We start from the raw sequence: 23,216 nt of genomic DNA on the forward strand, positions 1-23,216 counted from the left end.
GCAGGTGTGAGGTGCATAATATTCCTAAAAATACCCTTTCATCATCACCATGGGCCTCCAGCTGGTCCTTACATCCATGAGCATGCACGCGACACAGATCCGAGCAGAAGCGCGAGCTGCTGTCGCACCGATACATATTTTGCATATTATATACACATCGCACATTAATGTGACCTACATGATGAAAACCAAAACGAAACGTTCACATACTGATCAAAGAGGCTGAGACATCTCATCCATGATTCGTCTCATTCGTCATCCCAGATGAGTGCTCGGATCATTGTATGCATCTCATTGCTATATTGCTTTATATCACGATCGTTTTGTGTTACATTTTACAGTCTTAAAATAGACGAAATGCTGCAGTCTGGCCTCGCACTGTCTCTAGCTACACCCCAGCTGCCCGGTGATGCTGAATATCCTCCGACTTACCTACAATACTCCAGATGAGCTGGTCTGACGTAAAGAAACAGACGATAGCACCACCGGTGTCTTCCTCTTGCTTTTCAGCATAAGCTGATATTCTGTTAAATATCCAGTTTAATGCCCTTGGTTGTCATGAGTGTCGTGGTTTCACGTAGACTACACCCTCTTCGGCATCTGCGTCCAGCGCCACCAGTAGACATGTGTACGGCAGGTTACTGCATCACAACCGAGCGAGCAGCATCTGACAGCATCCTGCCTCGTTTTGTTCAATCCAGAGATTATTCCCTTATTTTATTATTATCCTTTTTAATATTGAATGTGGGACGAGGTTGCATTAATGACATGCATAACATACAGAAATATAAATAGAAAATCAATTTATATTAAAAGGATATACGTACAAAAATACACGTATGTTAAATTTCAGCTTTCGTGGTTTTTGAATTGGTCTAAAAAGCTGAAATATACAATGGGTTAAAATAGTGTTTAATGTTAACCTCGTAAATAGGCTATATTACTAACACCAGTGACGTCATCACAATGCACAATGTGTAGGCTACAACAACTCCTTATTCATGTAATAGCCATCCACTGTACATAATCCTCTGATTTGCCTACTAATGTTTTAAAAAGATTTTACATTCACTATTTAAATGAATAACATTGGTTCATTTGTGCTTTGTTGTATGAACTTTTTGCATTGCTTAGCAAGATGCCGTGCACATTTTCTCTTCTGAAAGTAAGAGATGACAACAATAAACAAAATCCAAGTCTGGAATTAACAAAAAGTTTAATTTCTTTTGTTGTGTGTGTTTTTTGTACACTGTATTTTGTCCCTCGGTCAGCCGTCCGCTAGGAAGTACATTATGAAAATAACTTAATTGTGAAAATTTCCCTTCAAAACAGGCTCTGGTCCTTTGAGTATGGGGTGTATCAATACAGAATGCATAATTTTAACATGAAGTAGAAAGAAAATATATAAAATATAAAAGCAAAGTAGAAAAATAAAAGAAATACGTATAGACCAGCAACTTACATTCAATGTTGTGTTTGGTTCATGAAATGTAGCAAGTTTCAAATGTTCATGAATTATGATACAACTTCTTAAATATGCATTAGCAGAGGCCAGCACACATTGACAAATAATAACTGTTAAACATAAAACAATTTAACTTGCAACTTATTCAATTGATACGTTTACAACTTGTAGCTTAAAAACAAAAAAGTTTCTTGTAATTTTGGCAAATTTCTTAATATAGAACTGCAGTACCTTTTTCAATCATTTATAATATTCACTGTAAAAAACAACTTAAAAACGTAATAAAGCTTTTTAACTGAAGTTAAATCAAATTGCATTTCTTTAGGTCAGTTCAAAATAATTAAGTTCAACTGACTCATAAAGAAAATTTGATTTAACTTGGTCAATTTGTTTACAGTGTTTACAATTCTTGTACAAATTCATTAAAAACCTTAACATTTTTATTAAATGTAAAGAAAGTGCTAAGGATTATACATGGATTGTTTTGGCAATCTTTAGTGAATTGCTGAAACATAGACAATGTCAGCTTGTATCAACATATTCTCATAAATAGTCAATGTACTTTCATATCCTGTCAATCACAATTGTGCGAAAATGAGTGTGGCTTGCATTTAATTGACAGTAAATATATTTAACAAATTGCAGGGACATAAAAAACGAATTCATTTTTTTGTCAAATAGTAATTGAAATTTCATTCTTTCTATTTCAATTGAATTTCAGTTCGTGGCCGTAAAGTTCATGCGAATAGTGCAGCCCTCAATGCCACAATGTTTCAAAGCATCAATACTGCTCAGCACTGCAGAATTTCTATGGATCAAAAAGATCTGCGATAGAAAAACCTGAGTAGGCTGGAACATATTCGGGAACATGTACTGAATATGCTTAGAAAATGGTTCAATGTACAAATGGAATTAAAATCCTTTTAAAATCAAATCGAATCATCTGAAACCAAAAGTATTTCAGATGCCATTACAGTCTCCTCCATCCTCATCAAACCTGACAGTTTACAAGTACCACGTGGTTTTTATTTTTAAATCGTACTGTAAATCATAGTTTCTTTGGTATACAGGTCATGTCATGTCCTCACAGGACACAAACAATGAAACACTACATTAAGTCATACTTAAGGACCGCATTTTAATGCAAGTAATGCAAGTAAATGTAGCCAAGTGTTCATTCTCTCCATCCGACCTCTCCAGGTCTCCTGGTGTGAGAAATGTACCGAATTATTGTTTTAGAAGTGTGACATTCATAACGCACAATAAGGACTGTACACAAAAAAAGGAGCGTTTATATGAATTCAATTATAAATATCCATGTGTTACTTATAGAGAAGTTAGAGGAAACAGGGACTATTCCTGTCCAAGTCAAAGCCTGCTAAAATGCAATGCTTGATGCTTGATGCTTGATAAGATCAAATTAGTCCACCTCGGCAAAAATTGTGAATCCCAAAAAGAGGTAAATGAAGAGGGTACAGCATTGGCGAGAAGTGTGTGCTTGTGCTTTAAGGATTTTTTGTCATGCCGTGCCACTGGCAGAGTATGAGAACTGTGGGAAGTGGGGTCTTCTATCACTGTCAAACAACTCCATGTTTTCATCTGGGATAAAAGAAAGAAAAACAATGTAATCTGCATAAGAACAACAGTCGGGTAACACTAGACTAAATGCGAAAAACAGCAAAATAGACGACCAACGCATTTCATTTTCACTCCAGTCCAGCATCCATATATTTTTAACAACCGCATCACCACTAGGTGGTGCCAGCATTGAAACTAAAATGAAATGTAAGAGGGGCAGCACCTTGGCTTGGAGGTGTGATGGTGATGGTCTGCCCTGTAAACTCCACATCAAAATAGCGGGTGTCTGTTTCTGAGGTCACCTGGGGCTTAAAGGGTGGAACAAGCTGTGGAGACGAACACAAACAACGGCTTATTTTCTCCGTCTCCAGATGTGACACAAAGACTTCATATTATTGCTATGCACCTTCTTCTCATAGACATCTTTCCATTCAATGCCTGCGAAGAACTTATGCAGCATGATTTCTTTTGCATCGTCCGGTCCTCCGCCTAACCTGGGGAAGGAAAAGGCAAGAACAATGGTCTTACGGCTATGGTTCGACGTCAGCGTGAGTAGTTCATGACAGAACTTTCATTTTTCGGTCCACTATCGTATCTGTGGACGTTCAGAGAGGCCTCTCACCGCTGTTTAGGGTCCTTCTGAAGCAGGCCTGATAGCAATGATTTTGCCTCTGGGCCGAGTGTGCGGGGGAAGCGGATCTCCTCCATGAGGATTAACTCGAAGAGCTTCTCATGATCTTGGTTATAGAAGGGCAGCCGGCCGCACATCATCTCGTACATGACCACACCCAATCCCCACCAGTCCACTGCCCGACCGTAATCATTGTCCTCGAGAACCTGAGTGGGAACACTCTCTCAGTCATGGGCATTGAGTTTGGAAAACCACAGAGAAAAATATATATAAAAATCGATTTATAGGTACATGTTTATGTTTAATGTTTTATTCTGTGAAGTACTGACTTAATTTTTTTCCAAATGTCATTTTCTAGTGAAAATAACAGAAAAGATGCTCTGTATTTTTTCAGACCTCAAATACAGCAAAGAAAACAAGTGCATATTCACATTAAGACCACAATACATCTAGAAATCATGATTTGAAAATGTGGAATGGTCTCTTATTTTCTTACATGGCTGTATAGACGGTTTCATAAAAAAACGTGCTTTTATTGTATATATTTAGAAAATGACTGTTGTCTAATGTTTTATTTTATTCGTCTTGAAAACAAATCGTCGACAAAGTAATTCATCTCTCATGACATTTTATATACCTCTGGAGCAAGATACTCCGGTGTACCACAGAACGTTTTCATTGTAGCTCCCTCTGTAATTCCCTCTTTACACAGACCAAAATCAGTGATCTTTATGTGGCCGTCCTTATCCAGCATTAGGTTCTCCAGCTACCAGAGAATAAATAGATTCGTCATAATGTGACAGTGATGAAAGAAGCAGCATTACACTTACACATGGCGTAACAATAAGGACTGCCCGACGGCCCGGGGCCAGCACGTGAGACCCTTGGGCCTGTTGACAGAACTGTCACTTGCCTGACCGCAAGTTCTGTATCGTTCCGAAGAATCATAATATTGGCATGTTTTTAAACCTTGCCTATTTGGGTATTGTCAAGAAGATGCAAAAGAAAACGCGATTCGGTTCTTACGAAATGCTTTTGATAAGCATGCGGCCAGAAAGCCGCATACTGAATCGAGTTCTCTTTTAGGTCGTCTTGCTCTTAAACAGACACATCCACACAAAATGATGCCATAATGCTCATATTATCAAGTATTCTTGTAAAAGTAATCCACTATGTCTTAAGTGAACATAAACAGTTTAGAAACAAAACGCATGTGTAACAGTATATCAGATCCGTGCATAAACATCTCTGTTATTAATGTTCATCAAACAACAAAAAACATCCACTGATCCTGACCGATTAAAGGATAACTTTAGTATGGTTTAGTTTAGATTTCATTTATACAATGAAAACTATCAATTATTTACATTATTGAATTTACATACCTGATAACTACTATAAGAATATTTGTATCTGTATGTTTGCTACCTTACATGGGTTTGTGTTATTGCACACACTTAGATGATTTGTTCTTATTTTTTTCACTTTCCGATTAGCTCTCTTCAACAATATTTGACATTTCTGAGAGTTATGGTATCAAAACTTTATTTATAAAAGATTAAATGTATAAAGGTAAAAATGAACAAGCATACACATGAGTAAAAATTGGAATCACTAGACAAAAAAAGACCTTCACTTATTACAACCTTTAGCTTTAGATATTAAACACAATTTCTTTCTGTTACTTTTAGTAATCTCACCTTTAGGTCTCTGTAAACCACGTTTTTCTCAGAATGGAGGTAGTCTAGCGCTGAGACGATCTCTGCGCCATAAAACCGTGCTCGCACTTCTGAAAATACTCGATCTCGCGATAAATGGAAGAAAAGCTGCGATATAAAAAATATTAAAACATCAAACCTAAAATCTATTTTTATAGAATTACCTACATTTGCGTACCGCATTGCAACACGGTGTGGGAATTATATAAATGATAATCATTTGATTCGCTTTTATAAATGAATCTCTCTAAGCTTCACCTTTACAAGAGCTCACCTCTCCTCCGTTTGCATACTCCATAACAAAACATAAGCGGTCATGAGTTTGAAAGGAATACTTGAGACCCTGTAAAGAGAGAGAGATGGAAAATCTGATTTGGATTACGACAAAATTATCCCTCAGTTATTTGTGTATTAATTATTGCTGTATTTATAAACACGAAGACATACGTGCATATAACTAAAAAGACATAACAAATATGAAAATGATGTATATATATATATATATATATATATATATAAAGAAATGTAAATATTTACATTTCATAAATACATACAGTACATTTGTACGTTTATAAATACAAAATAAATACACAGTGCACAGATATATTTTGTAAACACAAACTTTCGTTCTAATTGTTGAACACCCCAAACTAACTAAAGAGTAGTTTTGCCCAATGCATAAATGTAAATTTTTTACAGAACCTTGAGCACTCCTGTAATATGCCATAAAATGAAAAAACAGCTTACTGTTAAAAAAGGGTGTTTGGAATTCTGAAGGACCCGGTTTTCAGTAAGTGTGTGAGCTACCTCATCCTACAAACAAGGAAAATAAGACAAAAAAATGAACATATTGATATATTATGTATACTGTAGAGAAATTATTTTTCAATGAATTTTGGACTATAACTAAGAACATACAAAACACACAAAACAAAGATTTAGAATAAATACAAGGTACAGAGAATAAAGGACCTACTTTTGCTACTATGACCTCCTTCTTGAGGATTTTCATGGCGTAGTATTTTCCTGTGGCTCTCTCCTTCACCAATATAACCTTCCCAAAAGTGCCTTTGCCCAAGAGTTTGAGGTATTCAAAGTCATGCATTGTCTACCCAACATAAAAAACAATCATTGTGATATACTGTATTACAGTAACATGATGACATAGTTCGTGAAGTTGTGGACGCGCTACATGGAGGCACTCCGGGGAGAAGAGCAAGCCGTTTATTTATGTTCAAAAAGTAAATAATGTGTTTTAGTTTTCTTGGAAAATGACCACTGGTGTCGTTTCGAGCCTTTTGAAACTGAAAGAAAACACATTGGCGAACAGTAACAATGGTATGACTTGACTGGTGTCTAACCACTTTAAGTCGAGGTTTGGACAGGTACATTTCCATTGGATCAGGTGAAGAGTCCATTCTTTCTTCCTCTTGCTTCTGTAGACTATCTGCCACGGCCTGGATGGCCTTTGTCCATTCCTCCCTACAGGAAAATAATATACAATATTGCTTATATAGTGCGCTCTATGCAGCATTCACTAAAAAGGAAATTGTAGACGTGCATTACCACATCAAGTGGACGCAAATAAATGTGTCTTGGACATCACCAAGTAAAACCATTAATATTTACATTTGTGTTTTAGCCATGTAATACTTGGTTTCATGACTCGTAAAGTAAAAGCTGAGGGTCACACCAGGCCAAAAGCAAAAATAAATATTTTAATATGTTCTAATTTGTTCATTTTAGACCAAAACCAAAAATGTCATTTGTGACCCAAACACTTCTGACATTGAATTCTTGGTGCTAACCAAGCCTTGTGTAACTACGTTGGACATACAGTAAAGTAGGCTTCTGTCTTACAATCTTTAGGACAACTACAGTACATAAAAAACACTAAATGAAAATATGATGATAAACTGTTTACTCCACCAACCTTTCCTCTGGCGTCTCAACATGAAAGGTGCGTTCAATGACAGTTGTCCACTGCAGGCACCGAATGATGAAAGTGTTTGGCTTTGGCCTTTCTGTCTTCATCAACTGACATTCTGAGAGTAACAGAAAGAGAGAAGCGTGTGTCAAGGAGTGATTAGGAAAGGTTGCAAATTAGAGAACGGGACACAGTACCTCTAAAATCGCCCCTGGAACACAATATGACTACTTACGGGCCACTGAGAAGTTATTGAGTGGAGTTTCCAGCTGGTCAACATCTTGCGGCCGCTCTTTGTACCCAATGAATGTTCCGTCGCTCTTAAGCAGAAAATATCTTGGCCTCCATGTTTTTATGTATTCGCCTACAAATCCAAATGAAAACACTTGCCTCAGTAGAACATCTTCAACAATCAAAAGAACTATAAAAACTTCACATTGGTAAGTAAATTACGATTTTACAAGTAATGTCAAATAAAACTAACAATAATTGAATGTTTTTTTGACAATGACTGTTAGAATGAACAGTATTTACAGTATATTATATATACATATAAAACACTTTATTATATATGCCGAATAAAGAAGTGGTCGCCATGGTTTCGATACAGTATAGAACAGAACATTATTTTTTCTCTGCTCATGTCTGCAGAACAAATGCAATAGTTTTTCAACTGCATGATTCCATAGTGGACTGTTATGTGATATTTTATTGTTATTTCCATTTGAGACGCTGTCAAAGACACGCAAAATCTGTCTGGTTATAAAATTCTTCCGAATATCGTTCTCTTTGTTCATCTGAATAAAGACGTTAACACAGATTTGAAACAACTCAAAGGTGAGTAAATGATGACAGAATCTTCATTTTGGGGGGGAAGTCCCTTTAATGGTCAAAAAAACGATTTTGACATTTCCCCAATAAAAGAGAAACATTTAACCTGTTCACATGACCTTACACGTTATCAGCTTGCTTATCAGCAGTTATGACTCATAAACAACAGATAATACAATTTCAAATTTGGGCTCCCTGACATCAGATTCCGTCGACGCAAAGAACCAATAGCTAGCTTAATTATTACAGATCATCATTTGGATGCATTTTGTTTAACAACAGAAACCTGGCTAAAACTGGATTATTACATTAGTAAAAAATAATGATTATCACAATATAAGTTGCTACTGTGTGTTAAAGCAGCAGTGTGTGATCTTTAGCGGCAACTAGCGGTGAGTTTGAGAATAGCAACCGATCTCTCAGTCGTCCGCTCACCCCTCCCTTTCGAAGCATGATGGCGGCCGCCACAGTACAAAAAAAATGTCTACACCTACAAAGAAAAAACGTTGCTTCTTTAGGAGGTTATTCCCATTTGTATCTCAAGCTATCAAACAACATTTGTCACTTACATCGAAAAAGTTGGATTAGAAGCAGATTACAGCAGAAAACAGACAACTTTTTCATCAAAACATTCATCTTTCATCAGCGCCTTGCATCTGGGAACAGCTTCATCGATGTTTATCCTGGATTTCTGCCATCGTCTATCCCTACTATGTCTGGCAGCATCACGTTTACAATTTTTTGCCAACGGAGATTCATGCTCTGAATCTCTTGTGCACAATACGCATGGTCCTCCATTTGATCAAAACTTCTAACAAAGAACGATCTACGCTTCAAATCTGCCAGACGACAACTACTACTAGTAAGTTATTCCATCTCCTCCTCATCCTACTACTTCTTCTTATTCGTACGTCTTCAATTTAGTGATGATGCAAGCTGGCTCTAAAAAAGACACGAAGAAGGACAACATATATACGAAACATGCTTTGTAGAGCTATACATCCGTTTATGGCTAGTATACAAAACATGGTGGCGCAACAAAGCAAATTCTATGTATGTAGGCCCGTTTTGTATGTAGATAGAAAAAATTATAATAATACAAGCATCACGGTGCATTAAGTAAGGTCTTTTATACACCTCTGAAGACATACAGTAGTTTTGTATATTACATTGTATTTCAATTAATAGATCCTCCTAAGAATCCCACACTGAACCTTAAATACTGTAATACGCTTCGCAAATAAAACTACATTATGTGAAAAATATTGCCTAGGAATTGGAATGGGTGGTACTATTTCTATACTTCTGCGTAAAGGCAGCCCATATCAATAGTCACTGCTCAAATTCTGGCTAACCACACAGGCTTGAAACCACACAGGCTGCAACTCCACACCTACGACTGGTCCATTTCTTCTCATTGGGGAGGTACCCACACTGCTTTAAGGTAAATTGTGAAGGGGGATCCTTGAACGCTGACAAAGAGAACTTTCATAATACCCAGCCAGCCTTTATTTGATCAGCTTATCTACGGCCATCAAAACAAACAGGAAGCTGCTGTTAAGTTCTGAATAACTCCTTCAAGATAAGCTTCATATAAACCCAACCAGAGAAAAAACAAATGCAAGAGAACATTATTAATCTAACCGAGAGTAACTGTCATTTGTCATAGTCACTCTCACAAACATGTACAAAAACAAAAGCAACAGTAGGAGGTCATGATGTTGTTTGGGGTTTTCATGGTGGTATTTTAATGTAGCCACATTAGTGGGACTTCTGGTAAGAAAGAGTCGGATTCTTGAAAACAGGAAGTGACACGGAAGATAACGTGGCCACAAAAGCAGTTTAAAAATGAGCTACTGCTATTGCTGACTCATATCTGCACCGGTACACACATCCAAACACACGCACAGTCCAATCATATCACACCATCGTCCAGCGAGTGTCTGCGCTCTAAATGCCTGTGTCTGTAAATCTATTTTTATATACTTGGTTAATAAAAATATTTCAAATATAGCATCTTTAAATGAAAGCACAAGACTAAGAATAAAATTCCAGTTAAACGCATTTAGTATAGTTGGCTGACCTGTGGTAGTCCCATCCAACATCGTTCACATTGTGCACCCTACATGTCAAGTGTAATTTAAATGCAACTTCCAAAACTGCTACCTTTGAACATTAGATAAGCATAAATTATTCATATAGATTATCCATAGAAATTAATTAATGTTTAGGCCAATATTTTCGAAAACCGGAGTTTTGAACCAGAGGCTAAATTATCAAGCAAAAAAAGAAAGAAAACCATGAGACCCTTTTCCATCATCTATTTAGATGTTGCTTTTTAATATATTAGAAAAAAGTCCAGATTATATTTATGTTTAGGGAACTCCAAAATTCAAGAAATAGATAAGAGTCAATTAAGTGTCAGCGAGGCTTTTTCTTTCATCAGGTAAAAATTAAGAACCTTCCCCTAAAAATGGTGAGTATAAATAATCATCAAGTTTGTTCGAAATTAGTTCTGTTCCACATACAAACACTTAATGGCTTTATTCCACTGAAAAACAACTATTTTAATTATAGGGAGCTGATCTTAAAACAAGGAATTAAGAAGTCTTAGGTAGACATCTTTGAACGACACACACCCATCTAAAAGATTGAACAAAGTGACGTTTTAATAAATTCCGCATAACATCAACAGGTATTCTAGAAAAAAATAGATATATATGCAATTCAGCAGCCTGAATGCCCCAGGCCACACATAGAGAAAAAATAACTCCACAAATCCCTTGTGGGCTAAACAAGCCTGCCGCCACACTAAGCAGCATAAATCCAGGCGATGCAGAGCTCCTTTTCATCTGGGCCCAGAGTGCCATTACGGGTGGTGTCTGTCTGCATAGCTGAACTGGAATGACCTTCCTACAGAAGCACACAGCTCTGCACTGTCCAGCAGCTAATGCCTCACGGGCCAGGCAAACTGTGGCTGGTAAATACCCGGAGTGCCGCAGGGTTCAATATTCAGCCCTCCTACTGTTTTCTTCATGCCACATTTTTCTGCATTTATGCAGCATGCTGTTGCATCTGCCACCTTGGCGTGATGACTCTGATGCTCATTGGTTTGCATTGGCAGACAGACACGCCTCATAATTTAATATAACAAAGCCCTTAGAAGCAGCCTGCAAGACAGGGAGCTGCGTCATGCAAATTCCATTGAGCCCTATATTTTGGATGTGATTGTGCTGTTAACTGATTTGCATAATTTCTGTAGTAAATCAGGTGCTGAAAAAATACAGACAGAGCATGCAAATAAACAATGTAGTTCATTCAGTTCATTCCCCTGAGTGTTCACAAGGATCATAATCACCTTGATAAACAACATCATCCAAAAGTAATAATGCAGGTAAAATATTGGCTTGTTTTTCCTTAAAAAACATAATATAAGCAACAACAGGAACTTTACCTCGCTTATGTAGCCAGCCCTCTTTCACAATGACAACTTCACTCATTGTGACCAGACAGAACCTGGAGCTGAAGGTGGGAACTTCTTGATGTATTCACTCTGGACATTCAGCAAGACTGGTGGCCTGTATGAGACAGAAGACAACAGTCAAACAAACAACAATCCCAATTTTTGTGGCTTGAAGGAGAAAGATATTGAAAGAGTCATATTGGGTTGTCACAATATACGTTAATATTACATAAAAATCCACGATTATTATTATAGAGTTATTTCGACTCATATTGTAATATCATTAACTCTTTGGCAACCATTCAAAATATTGTTTTGCATAGTCACAATTGTAACAAACTCTGTCTGCCTCCATAAATTGATTCATAGACCAAAACACAAAATAAACTAAAGATGAATTTTACTGATGGCATTATTTATGTCTTTTTAAAAAAAGACTTCTTAACGAAATCTGATATTGTGACAACCCTAATTCACATCAATCATCTGTTGTAATCAAATAATTGCCAGAAATTAAGCATCTGCAGTTGTCCTCCATTTGGAGACGATATGAAAGGACCCACACTGTTTTATTTAAAGTGTTAAATAGGAAAGCACAGTTGTATATCATCTGAAACAAAGCTGAATACATACGATTTCCATTGATGTATGGTTTGTTAGGACTGGACAATATTTTTAGGACTGGACGAGATACAACAGTTTGAAACTCTGGAATCTGAGGGTGCAAAAAAAATCTAAATATTGAGAAAATCGCCAACAAAGTTGTCCATCAGTGGCGCTGTAGCAGGCGGTTGCTAAGAAGAAACAGGTCTGTTTTAATGCTCTCTGTTGGCCTAGAACTGTAATGAGGTTGTAGAGAGTAGACGAACCCGAAAGCAGAAATGTTAAGCTTTACATAGATACCAAACATGAGTGGGTAATTCCAGAAGAGCGGGCAGCAGCCAATGAAGTCGGTAGGCGTATTTTTGTCCATTTTTGTTAGCGAATGGGCTGCATCCACTCATTTACTTAATATCCTAATGATTTTAGGAATAAATAAAAAATCTATCATTTTGACACAAATATTCCAGTGCTATACTTAAACCAGGTTTGGTGGTCCAGGGTCACACATTTTTTAGTGTGTCAAAAATCATTATTATAAGTCACCCCATGATTTTCAATGGGTTCTGCAAATATACAAACAATAAAACGTACTAAAAGCGCTTGTCAACTTTGACAACACAGTATTTTATCATTTAAAAAGTACAGGGGTTGTCCCATTTCCTGAAAAACAACAACATCCGAGGTTTCGGAACGACAGTGACGATATGTACGAGTGAGTTACAATCCTGTCATGTTTAAATCGCAATAGCAATTGCTCATCTGCTATTTCACTTCCTCTGTGTCACGTATCAAGCCTGCATGGCAAAATTCTATTAAAATCGTGTTTGCCTTTGCATTTGTGTTGGGATTATAGTATGGCGCATGTTTGCATTTTAATATCTGATAACTCAAATTCTGCCACTAAAAGCACCCACAAACAATCCTCCAGTGATCCACCTGCACCCCTATGTGTTTTCTCATTTAGGCCTACAAGATTTCATTTAGCAAGATCTGAAGTCGACTTAAACTTGTTAACCCAACCTCGTAAACGGTGTCATGATCATCAATGCACCAGCGAAGATAACATAACACACAGTTCTGCATGCTGGTGAGCAGCAGTCTTTTCCAAAATGTTCAAGATGTTCAGCCTGTTCAAAAATGACGTTATCAAATGTTGCATTGCGCTTTTATTAAACTAAAAAGCACAACAGTTTTTAAGAAGCTGACTAAAGTTTCTGAGGTCTGTCAATAGAAACCTGCGCCCTTGATGCACCCCACAGCTATGTAGCCTCTGGCTGCTTGGAATGTGGTGAGAACGAATGGCGTTCCCCAGCTTTGGAACCGTCTGGAACAACCTTACGTGACCCTCCCCTCCCCCTGCCTTCAGCAACAAAAATCAGCTCCTCTGAAACCCAGGTATTGCTCTGACACAAACGCACACATGCTAGCACAAAGAAAACCATCACCGAGACTGCCGAGCAAAACGACTGCGAACCGAAAGAAAAGCTAGCCGACATGCAATGAGAACACACAGTGAAGAATCACTTACTCACAATGATGTCAAGAAAATGCCAGACCCAGACACTGATACCTCCTATCTCTCTGTCTGTCTGTCACACACACAAAGTCTCACACACGCCACGAAAGTCTCATGTGTGTAGAATTCACTGTCAACCTCTAGTGCTGCCACTGCAACCCGTCTCTGAGCACGGCCCCTCCCAAAAGCCACCATGCTGCGGGAGAAAGAGAGAGAGAGTAAAAAAGAAAAGTGGGCGGGCGGCCAAGCTTGCGCTCACTGCAGCACTCCATATGAACCCGATGGCCTCACAGAGGGTCACGTGGCACGGATGAAGCGAGACAGTGAGAGAAAGAGGCCCCCGGGGAGGCTACCGAGGCCACCCGTCTCATTCAACATTTCATACCCTTGCTCGTGGCTTCAAGATAGGAAGCATGCGAGAATAACACATGACACAGAATATAAGAAAGCAATCAATGTGCACATTAATGGGCATTATCTATACTGTACCGGACCAAATGGAATGGTTTGCCAAATACAACTTCTGAATTATTCTAGGCAAATAACACATCCCTGAATTACATCTTTTAGATGGCTGTTTGTTTTTATGTCGGGTTTCTAGGCAACCGCTATCCCCTTGGTTGAGAACGGACCACCTTGAGAGAACTGCCAGATTTTTCAGTCCGAGGATGAGAGGGTTTTCCTTTAAGAATTTCCCAAAAGGAGAACGGACGTGCTTTGTTCTCTCAACAACTTGAGAGAACAGTGAGAAAAGATGCATGAGTTTCACATGTGATCACATGGGTTTGCAATGGCATGAAGTGCTAAAGCACACATGACTCACAATAGATACACAGACATTAAAGGATCAACTTTCTAAAGTCATGCATTATCAGAGCTGCAGCTATACTACATTTCTCCACCGATACGATTATTCAGAGTGATATCTGCCGATACCGATTCTGAAGATTTCTTAACTTTCTGAATGTTATGAATTAGAGCTGCGCGATATTAAAGAAAAATGCGATATGCGATAGCATGCTTAATACTGCGATATGCAATACAATATTAATCAAATTAAATTGTTTGAAAAGTATATAACCTAAAGGGGTGCATGATATTAAAGAAAATGTGATTTAGATTGTTTCATCTGATTATTTATATTTAATTTAATTTGTGTTAATACTACTAATACAAATGATTTATTATTATTTTATTGTATAAAACCTGAATTAAATAAACTATTTGTTGAATTTTGTTGTGAGTTTATTTTATTAAACAAACAATTTCTTGCAGCGGTCATGTAGTTTGGTCGCATTTAAACAAACCTTATGGTACATCAACATCTAGCGATTGAACGTAGTTTCAAAGTCTAACTTCAAAATATTGGAGAGATAAGTTTAGCCAAGTAAAGGTTCTTCTCGGTTTCTTTTGCTTGTTATCAGAAATCATCTACAGCCACTCTATTGTTTGTGAATATATACCGGAGGTTAAGGGCATCCCACAAACGTGTGCATGTGCAGTAAAGTTTGTTTATATTGTCACTTTGAAACCATCTATAAAGTAATTTGCTAAATCATGTGATCTGCGATAGAATAATGGTTCAATTGGTTAAATACTTATTTAAAAACTCTAAATGATATAACCAACATACATATTCATATTGCGATATGCACATTTACGATATTTCGAAATATATTGCGGAGCCCTTTTATTAATTAATTTAATGACTATTAATGTCGAACATTAAACTGGTCATGTTTCTTAACATGTTCTGTTCATTTTTCTGTCCATTTTTGATTGACAGGATATATCGGCACCGATCATTTGGCTGTTTTTAAACTATTGCCCAATAAACTGATTGTTGTCCGATATATCGGTGCATGTCTATGAATTATTATTATTATTATAATTTGATTATGTGTTATATAAAACATCCACATCATTCTCAAAACTCACAACAGTTTTAGTATTAATTTGGGTTGCATTGAATAAATATATATAAATATATTCATTCAAATAATATGCCTTTGAACATATCGTATTTTAGACAGCTCTGTCATTTATAATTTCAGCGAAATGCTTTAAATGTGTTGAGCTTAAGCAGGTGTTGCTTGCAGCATCTGTCCCAATAATATAAGATTATCTGAAGAAGAATTACGAACATTGATTTGTTACAGTTCCCAAAATACAAATTGTTGCCTGATGAATGTTTCCATTTTCAATACTAGATTTTAACATTTGTGGGGTTTTCAAAATTGACCACTAAAAAGCACGCCAAACAAAGCAACGCATTGGTCAATGCAGACCACACGAGTGTAGTTTCATAATGAACTCGCTGACCTCTTTCATGTCATCTGAACTAAACTCCTCTTCTTCAACACTTCTGTATGAACTCCCATGACGGACCGCTATACGTGATGCGTATAAACTCTTGTTAGTTTGGTTTGAGCTTGTTACGCTTTTTCTTAGTTCAGAGCCCATGTTATTCCAGCTCAGAACCCATCGGATTCTTTTCAACCATAAATTCGTCGTTTGAAATGCAATGATATCTCAAAATACATATATGTACATCTTACCCCAACACTTCAGACGCGACTTTGGTTCATTAACTTCATTTCACAAAGTCCTCAGTCGCCTTTCCGTGCATCCAATTTCCATTAATGTTGTCGGTCCTGCACGACACGTCCCGCCTCTAAGATCTCTCTCTCTCCAGCCTGACGTGTTCTTCATCCTCCTGCACGTTCACGAGATTTCAGTGCCATGCTGTCAGAGGGCAATGAGTTGCGCATGTATGTGATGTCAGGTTTCCTTAAACGTTTCCTCGAAGATCTTATATTGCATTATAAAAAAGATCAACTTTGCCATCAGAGGACGCTGGTCACATTACTTAAGACTTCAAAACGGCCGCACAAGTGCTGGTGCTAAAACCCATACTTTTCAACTTAACTTTTCAGATCAACGAAATGTGATCACAAAATATCAATAAATGTAATTATTGATTATGTGTAGAATGTAGATATCAATGGAATTTATGCATCAGTGAAGAAACTAAACAACAAATCTCATCTTCATTTATGATGATTCAAATTGAGCTGTAACATAAGAAAGTTTTCAGAGCAGTTGTTTTGTATGTTGGTACAAACATACCTAGAACCTAGTCCAAAGAAATAAAAATAAATTAATACAATAATTTTAAAATTATTTTCTCACACCGAAATTTTGATAGAATTCTATTTTGTCTGGGCATTTTGTTTACTCTTAGTTAAGGGAGGTTAAGTGTTTCAATTGTTATTCATGATGTAGGCTATATTAATTGATTTCATTATTATCCTTGGATATTTTGCCTTTGTTTTTATCCTGTACGAAATAAGGTGTTCGCTTGTACAGAAACTTGAGAAATATTCACTCAATGAAGTCTGGACAAAAACACCATCTACACCTTTAGAGGCCATTGGAAAACCCCTTGTCCTTTCGAGGAGGAACCTTTTGCAACTCACTAAATGTGTCGTCTGCACTTCATGATAAGATGCTTGGGTTCTGTGCTGCTGAGGCTGAATGTTCCAAGTATGGTTGTCCTAAGAATTGAAAACTATATTTACAATTATATATGCACCGTGGCACTTAACTCCATACTGCTTGTCTGAACAGTATACAAAAGCTGTTGTGTTATGCACACATATCCAGACTTGTACTCCAATCGTGTCCGTGTATCCGGTTAGAGACGATAAATAAAAAACAAACACAAATTTCGTGTGTCAAGAATTCAGAAAAAGACTAAACATGACACAGAATACTAGAATTTGGAGTTCTATTTTAAATCTACACTCCTAACTCAAGGATGTTGACTAGAAATGATTGAAATTTGTGTGGAAAGCTGTTCCCTTCAAACTTCTTTACAAACTTCTTTGAAAGAGGTTGAGTTGCAGTACAGCGTTCCTGTAGCTCAGTGGTTGGCGCCAGCAACGCCAAGGTCATGGGTTCGATCCCGGTGGATTGCACATACTTAGAAACAAACGTAAAGTGCAATGTATTTGCTTTGGATAAAAGCGTCTGCCAAATGCATGAATAAATTATTAAAATAGAACCTTAATTGAATTACTCGATAAATCAAGTTCACATAGATTTGTCTTTTAATGGTTAGTTCATAATCCAAAACCTCACAAAAAGATTCATTTTTTCCACTGAAAACGCTATTTTGTACAGTACTCGATTGATGATAAAAACCTGTATCCATTATAACACAGACGAATACAGAATAAAAATCATGACTGATTTTACAATTAGAATTATTATTAACAACAAAAACCTAAAATCAAAGAATCATCTTTTAGATACTAATGCAATAGCAAAGCATTTAAAGCATGCATTTTAATATGACAGACAATATAAAGTGAATCTTTAGCACTGAAGTTGGACACAATTATTAGAATATTTTCGATGCAACTGCTCAATCAGATATATGTTTTTACATTTTGATTAAATTAAATGCGTTAAATAAAAATGCAGTCATAAAGTGGCACTGTGGTATAAATGTGTGTCGGTCCATCTGTGACCACAGAACCCTGTGTAGAGACACCTAAGGTTATATTTATTCTGGTGGTTTCTACCATAACATGGTTCAAAAATGCATCTTGCTAAAGAACAGCAGGGTCAAATGTAAGACATCTTGTTACCTGGAGCTCAAATGACTGTCTATTTCACTAACACTAACCTCTTTATGTGTTTTGGACACTGCAAATTGTAGTTAAGTCTCCCTCCGGGTATTGTAGCAGGTATCCATTAGATTTTTCCAGGAAGCAAATGTTACATTTGGAGGTCAATGCTGTCAATGTTTTCACAAACTGTTGAAGTGTATGGCTTGACAGCACTGTTCTGTACGTTAAGTTCGGATATTAATCAGTTAGTCAAAATGCAAAATCACCTACAAAAGAAAAATGTATGTGAATATACTATAAAATATAATGCAATATATTAATTAAGACATTTCCATAACTAGGTGCTTGTATTTTTCAATATACGAAAAGCAGCAATTTCATATATTTTACTGTAATAAATTACAAATGTATTTGACCTAATTTCGAATATATATAATAAACAGTTTAATATATTGAGATTTATAAATCTGAAGGAAATGAATAAATGTAGCCTACATCAAACTTTAGATCAGACAAAAGCGGTCTATTGAAGCCTGAAAAAGGTCGCATATTTGATGTATTTGTCCTATAACATTTATTCATTGTGAATGGACAGGACATGTGTGGTCCTGCACTCTGTTGCCATTAAAGCGTAAAACATTGTGGTCCACAACATGAATTGCATGTCGACACTACCATCTAGTGACCCAACCTCGATGTCTGCATATACATCTGCAATACGTATTTCTTTGTATGTCTGCAGCAGTCTCTGAGACGTTTCTTGTCTCCATCTCATGCCATATAAGAATTAAGAGGTTTGTGATTCAGAATGTATGCTGAAAAGCTGCCTTTTCTAAGACGTTGATCGGATGTTTTTACACAGCAGATGTGTTTCACATCTCCAGATCTTTAGCAGACATCTTACAGACGTCGGCCACATCTGGGGTGCAAATAGCGGATGGAGGAGGTATTTTTTTATTGAACATATTTTGCGTGGTATTCTTAATCGTTGAATGCAAATGGAATTTAGTGACAGTTGCGTTATTATCTGATTATTGTTTTAAGTAATGATAAACCAGACTGTGTGATGTAGCGACTGTATATTATTTTATGACATGATAAACTTTGGTCATTTTGAAGCATGCAATAAATATATCGTCGTCATCGCACTTCTGTGGACATGCCAACAATGGAAGAGCAGCACTTTGAAAAAGAACAACAGAATAGCACTGAAGAGTATAAAGCGTTTCGAGGATCCGAAAAAGTGGATACAGTTCGGCCAGGACGTTACAAGAGTGACCGCTGGCGATGGTTTGTCAGCATTGCCCTGTACGCATCAGCTCTTGTTCTGGTGAGGCTGTTTATATTAATTTAGCTGGAATATTTTAATTCAATAAGTAATGTATTCGAACAGGTAAAACATTGCGTTTGTACTGATGAAAGCAGGTAGCCTGGGTCTATATCTGCTAAAGATCTGGAGATCTATAAAAACATCTTTGAAAAACATCTGATAAAGAAAACATTCTTCTAAATGTCTATGACATTTGATAGGAAACAAGCGAACACTCTCGAACATATACAGATATCTCTGAGATGTAGCCTATTTTTCACATGATGTCTGTGAACTGTGACCTATGATAAGATTAGTGTGGGGTTATAAAAAGGACATATTTTTCCATGGTGTGTTTTCAGGGAATGGCCATCTCTGTACTGGGACCTACCCTTGAAGACCTGGCTAGTAATGTCAACGAAAACATTAGTAATTTGTCCTATATATTTGTGGGTCGTTCATCAGGATACGCTGGGGGCTCTTTGTTAGGAGGGATCCTGTTCGACATTGTCAATCCCCATATGTTACTGGGTAAGGTTTTCAAATGATGTTCAAATGTCAATAATGTTGTAAAAATAAACCACTTACAGCCGAATGATCTCCGCAGGCTTGTCGTTGCTAATCACATCATCTGGGATGTTTGGGACTCCATTCTGTAAAAATACTTGGCTGCTCACTGCTCTGATGTCCAGTGTGGGCATGTCAATGGGAGTTATAGATACGGGTAAAAGCTCATTTCTTTATAACTATAACCTTTTGAAAATGTTCTGTAATTCCCCCTATACTGAAAAACAGGTATGTCTGCTAAAGATCTGGAGATCTGGAAAACATCTCCTGTAAAAACATCTGATAGATGTCTCAGAATAGGCAGTTTTGCGTACATTGTAATTCATAAACATCTTACATATGTGTATATGACAAGCATCTCAGAGACGTATTGCAGATGAGCAAACAATCAAAAAGATACGTCTTGCTGATGTAAACGCAGACGTCAGATAGACGTCTCCTAGATGTATGTGTGCTATCAGGGAAAGCAGGATCGAGTGTCCAACTCTGCTGGACACTGGCCCTCTAGGAACTGAACTGTGACGTGTTTCATGTTTTTTCCACAAAAACACCTTGCGGATGTAAATGAAGACATCGAATAGACGTCTCCTAGATGTACGTAAGTGCTTCTGGTTGCTCCTTTAATTTATAACACGACGGCTCCATCATCAACTCTTCCCTCGACTGCAAGTGGCAAATCTTCATGATCGCTCTGTGCAGCATCTCATGATGCCGACCACATCTTCTGATATTTATGTAGTTGCTCAAGCATAGTTTTTTGTTTATTTTTAACTCCATACTGAAGAAGTTATGGATTGCAGTTTAGAAGAAATATCGCACAAAATCCAGTTACGGTTTCAATAAGCAGCACTGTCTGAATCATGTTGTAAAAAGAAGTTGAAACATTAATAACGGTCTCTGGTCCTTTGCAGGTGGTAATGTTCTCATATTGGACACGTGGGGAGAGCAGGCCGGACCGCACCTGCAGGCTTTTCATTTCAGCTTTGCTGCTGGGGCGTTTGTCTCCCCAATAATAGCCAAGTTGCTTTTTGGTCACAAGCCTGGCAAAAATGCCTCCACCGATGCAACCACAATGTCTGAAAACTCCTCCAGTACAATCCTTCCATTTTCCCATTCCACTAGATCTTTTCCAACATCCATGTGGGCATACGTCGTAATTGGAGTGTTTGTTTTATTGGTGTCACTCTCCTTTTTTATCCTGTACTTTTGCAGTTCCCCGATCTCAAGTCGAAAAAAGACAGCCAATGGAAAGCAGGTGTTCTCCAAACGCCACAACACTCTCATATTTCTGCTCTCTTTGTTCTTTTTCTTCTACGTTGGAAGTGAAGTAGCATACGGCTCTTTTATATTCACATACGCCAAAGACTACGCTGGTATGGATCAGGCACGGGCAGCGGGGCTTAATTCACTCTTCTGGGGAACATTTGCTGTTGGCCGTGGTCTGGCCATCTTCATCGCAGCTTGTCTTAGTCCAGGCATCTTGATCTTGCTTTGTCTAGTGGGCACTAATGTTTCCTCACTGCTGCTGCTCCTTTTTAGCCGAAATGAACCCGTGTTGTGGACCTGCACAGCTCTACTTGGTGTCTCGATGTCTACCACCTTTCCCAGTGGGATTTCATGGGTGGAGCAGTACACAACGGTGACAGGGCGTTCAGCTGCAGTGTTCGTGGTGGGCGCAGCACTTGGCGAGATGGTCCTGCCAGCTTTGGTTGGCTTTTTGCTGGGTCAGGTGCAGAATCAGCCGTTGTTGATGTACTTGGCATTTGGCACATCCGTCTTCACATCAGTTCTCTTCCCTGTCATGTACAAAATCATTTCACAAGAAAGGGTGCCGGGCTAAAGCAACAAAGGTGAGAGTGAGTATTCCCAAAGCCCACAAGACAACACGGAGGAGCCAAATAATGAAAAGAAAGCTGATCAATATAAAGACTCATAGGGTTCAAGTCTGAAAGAATCTGCAGCCTTCGTTTTAATGTCATGTGTTTTTACTGCTGTTGCTGGTCAGTCAACGGACATTTCAAATTTTAGGGCTTTAGGATGGAACATCAAATCAAATGTGAACCTTGACCACAAAACCAGTCGTAAGCTGAATTAATTGTATATTCACTGTAGGACATTTACTAAACATCTCCATGGAACATGATCTTTACTCAATATCCTAATGGTTTTGGGCATGAATGAAAAATCGATCATTTTGACCCTTACAATGTATTATTGGCTATTGCTACAAATATACTCGTGCTACTTATTATGACTTTTATGGTTTTGTGTCTATAGGTTCACAAATATGAAAATAACACTACACTGGGAAATAAAACAGCCTGTAACACATCAACTGTGCCTACATTCATATCAATAAACAGAAAGTAAAACCTTTGAAATCTCTTCACGTTTGTCAGTATGCAGGCTTCTGGTATCATCATGCGACTCGAAAGCAGCACCACCGCATGCTTCTCATGTTCATTCAAATGAATCATCAATGAATACATTTTGGCAGTAGAGATGATTTTGTTTAACTCCTCGGTTTACTCTGACTTTCCTATGGGAGAAGAGGGAGACAATTAAAGGGGAGGGGCAACATGGAGTGAACTTTCTTTTTGGGAAAATCCAGAGAACTTCCTGTTTAAAAGCAGTCCTTAGCTGCATCCGAATTCGCTCACTCGTTCACGATTTCCTTTATAGCAAATGCTAAATAGTCCACGATATGGGGAAGAAGTGATTTAAGACACTGACTTATTAAGCCTGCGTCAGACAGTCAGTCATAATGCTTAGCTTTATTTTTGTATTATTACACCTGTGTGGCTTTATGGAAGTTCATTTTCATTGTTGATTGTTTTAGTTTATACTAAAGAAAACAAAACAACTGTTTGTCACATTTATTTCCTAATATTATTTATAGCATTTGATAAAATTATGAAATATATTCAAAATAAGTCTATCCCATTTATTTAATCGGTTTATTCTTAAAGGA

General features: G+C 37.5%; 2 protein-coding genes across 4 annotated transcripts; one reads left to right on the top strand and one right to left on the bottom strand.

Annotated features, from left to right (window-relative positions):
- Window positions 1-1,192: 1,192 nt before the first annotated feature.
- LOC306904487 (RAC-alpha serine/threonine-protein kinase) lies at window positions 1,193-14,023 on the bottom strand. Of its 3 annotated transcripts, none has more exons than XM_079474439.1 (14): window positions 13,745-14,023; window positions 11,605-11,728; window positions 7,555-7,683; window positions 7,326-7,437; window positions 6,754-6,874; window positions 6,369-6,500; window positions 6,140-6,205; window positions 5,667-5,735; window positions 5,375-5,500; window positions 4,312-4,440; window positions 3,666-3,880; window positions 3,450-3,537; window positions 3,267-3,369; window positions 1,193-3,064 (listed from the first exon to the last, which is right to left on the bottom strand). In XM_079474439.1, exons 2-14 carry the CDS (start codon window positions 11,648-11,650, stop codon window positions 2,985-2,987), a joined length of 1,416 nt encoding a protein of 471 aa, XP_079330565.1. In that variant the 5' UTR covers window positions 11,651-11,728; window positions 13,745-14,023; the 3' UTR covers window positions 1,193-2,984. The 3 variants fall into 3 exon arrangements, with proteins under 3 accessions (XP_079330565.1, XP_079330566.1, XP_079330567.1); XM_079474440.1 differs by having other exon boundaries at window positions 1,199-3,064; window positions 13,749-13,884; XM_079474441.1 differs by lacking the exon at window positions 13,745-14,023 and adding an exon at window positions 12,247-12,312 and having other exon boundaries at window positions 1,199-3,064.
- A 5,497-nt stretch (window positions 14,024-19,520) lies between these two features.
- LOC306904707 (sodium-dependent glucose transporter 1-like) lies at window positions 19,521-22,621 on the top strand. The gene is made up of 4 exons (XM_079474748.1): window positions 19,521-19,699; window positions 20,041-20,209; window positions 20,286-20,402; window positions 21,157-22,621. The coding sequence occupies exons 1-4, from the start codon at window positions 19,529-19,531 to the stop codon at window positions 22,083-22,085; spliced, it is 1,386 nt and encodes a 461-aa protein (XP_079330874.1). The 5' UTR covers window positions 19,521-19,528; the 3' UTR covers window positions 22,086-22,621.
- Window positions 22,622-23,216: the final 595 nt, after the last annotated feature.

The sequence above is a fragment of the Barbatula barbatula genome (genome assembly GCF_947034865.1).
Source record: "Barbatula barbatula genome assembly, chromosome: 15".
NCBI lineage: Eukaryota > Metazoa > Chordata > Actinopteri > Cypriniformes > Nemacheilidae > Barbatula > Barbatula barbatula.

Excerpts from the sequence above, each read along its gene's own strand:
- LOC306904707 (XM_079474748.1), top strand. The coding sequence starts at position 19,529 with ATGCCAACAATGGAAGAGCAGCACTTTGAAAAAGAACAACAGAATAGC. Across the intron at positions 19,700-20,040 it reads ACGCATCAGCTCTTGTTCTG|GGAATGGCCATCTCTGTACT; the intron begins GTGAGGCTGTTT and ends GTGTGTTTTCAG. Across the intron at positions 20,210-20,285 it reads CAATCCCCATATGTTACTGG|GCTTGTCGTTGCTAATCACA; the intron begins GTAAGGTTTTCA and ends TGATCTCCGCAG.
- LOC306904487 (XM_079474439.1), bottom strand. The coding sequence starts at position 11,650 with ATGAGTGAAGTTGTCATTGTGAAAGAGGGCTGGCTACATAAGCGAG. Across the intron at positions 5,736-6,139 it reads CCAAACACCCTTTTTTAACA|GGTCTCAAGTATTCCTTTCA; the intron begins GTAAGCTGTTTT and ends CTCTCTTTACAG. Across the intron at positions 3,538-3,665 it reads CAGAAGGACCCTAAACAGCG|GTTAGGCGGAGGACCGGACG; the intron begins GTGAGAGGCCTC and ends TTCCTTCCCCAG.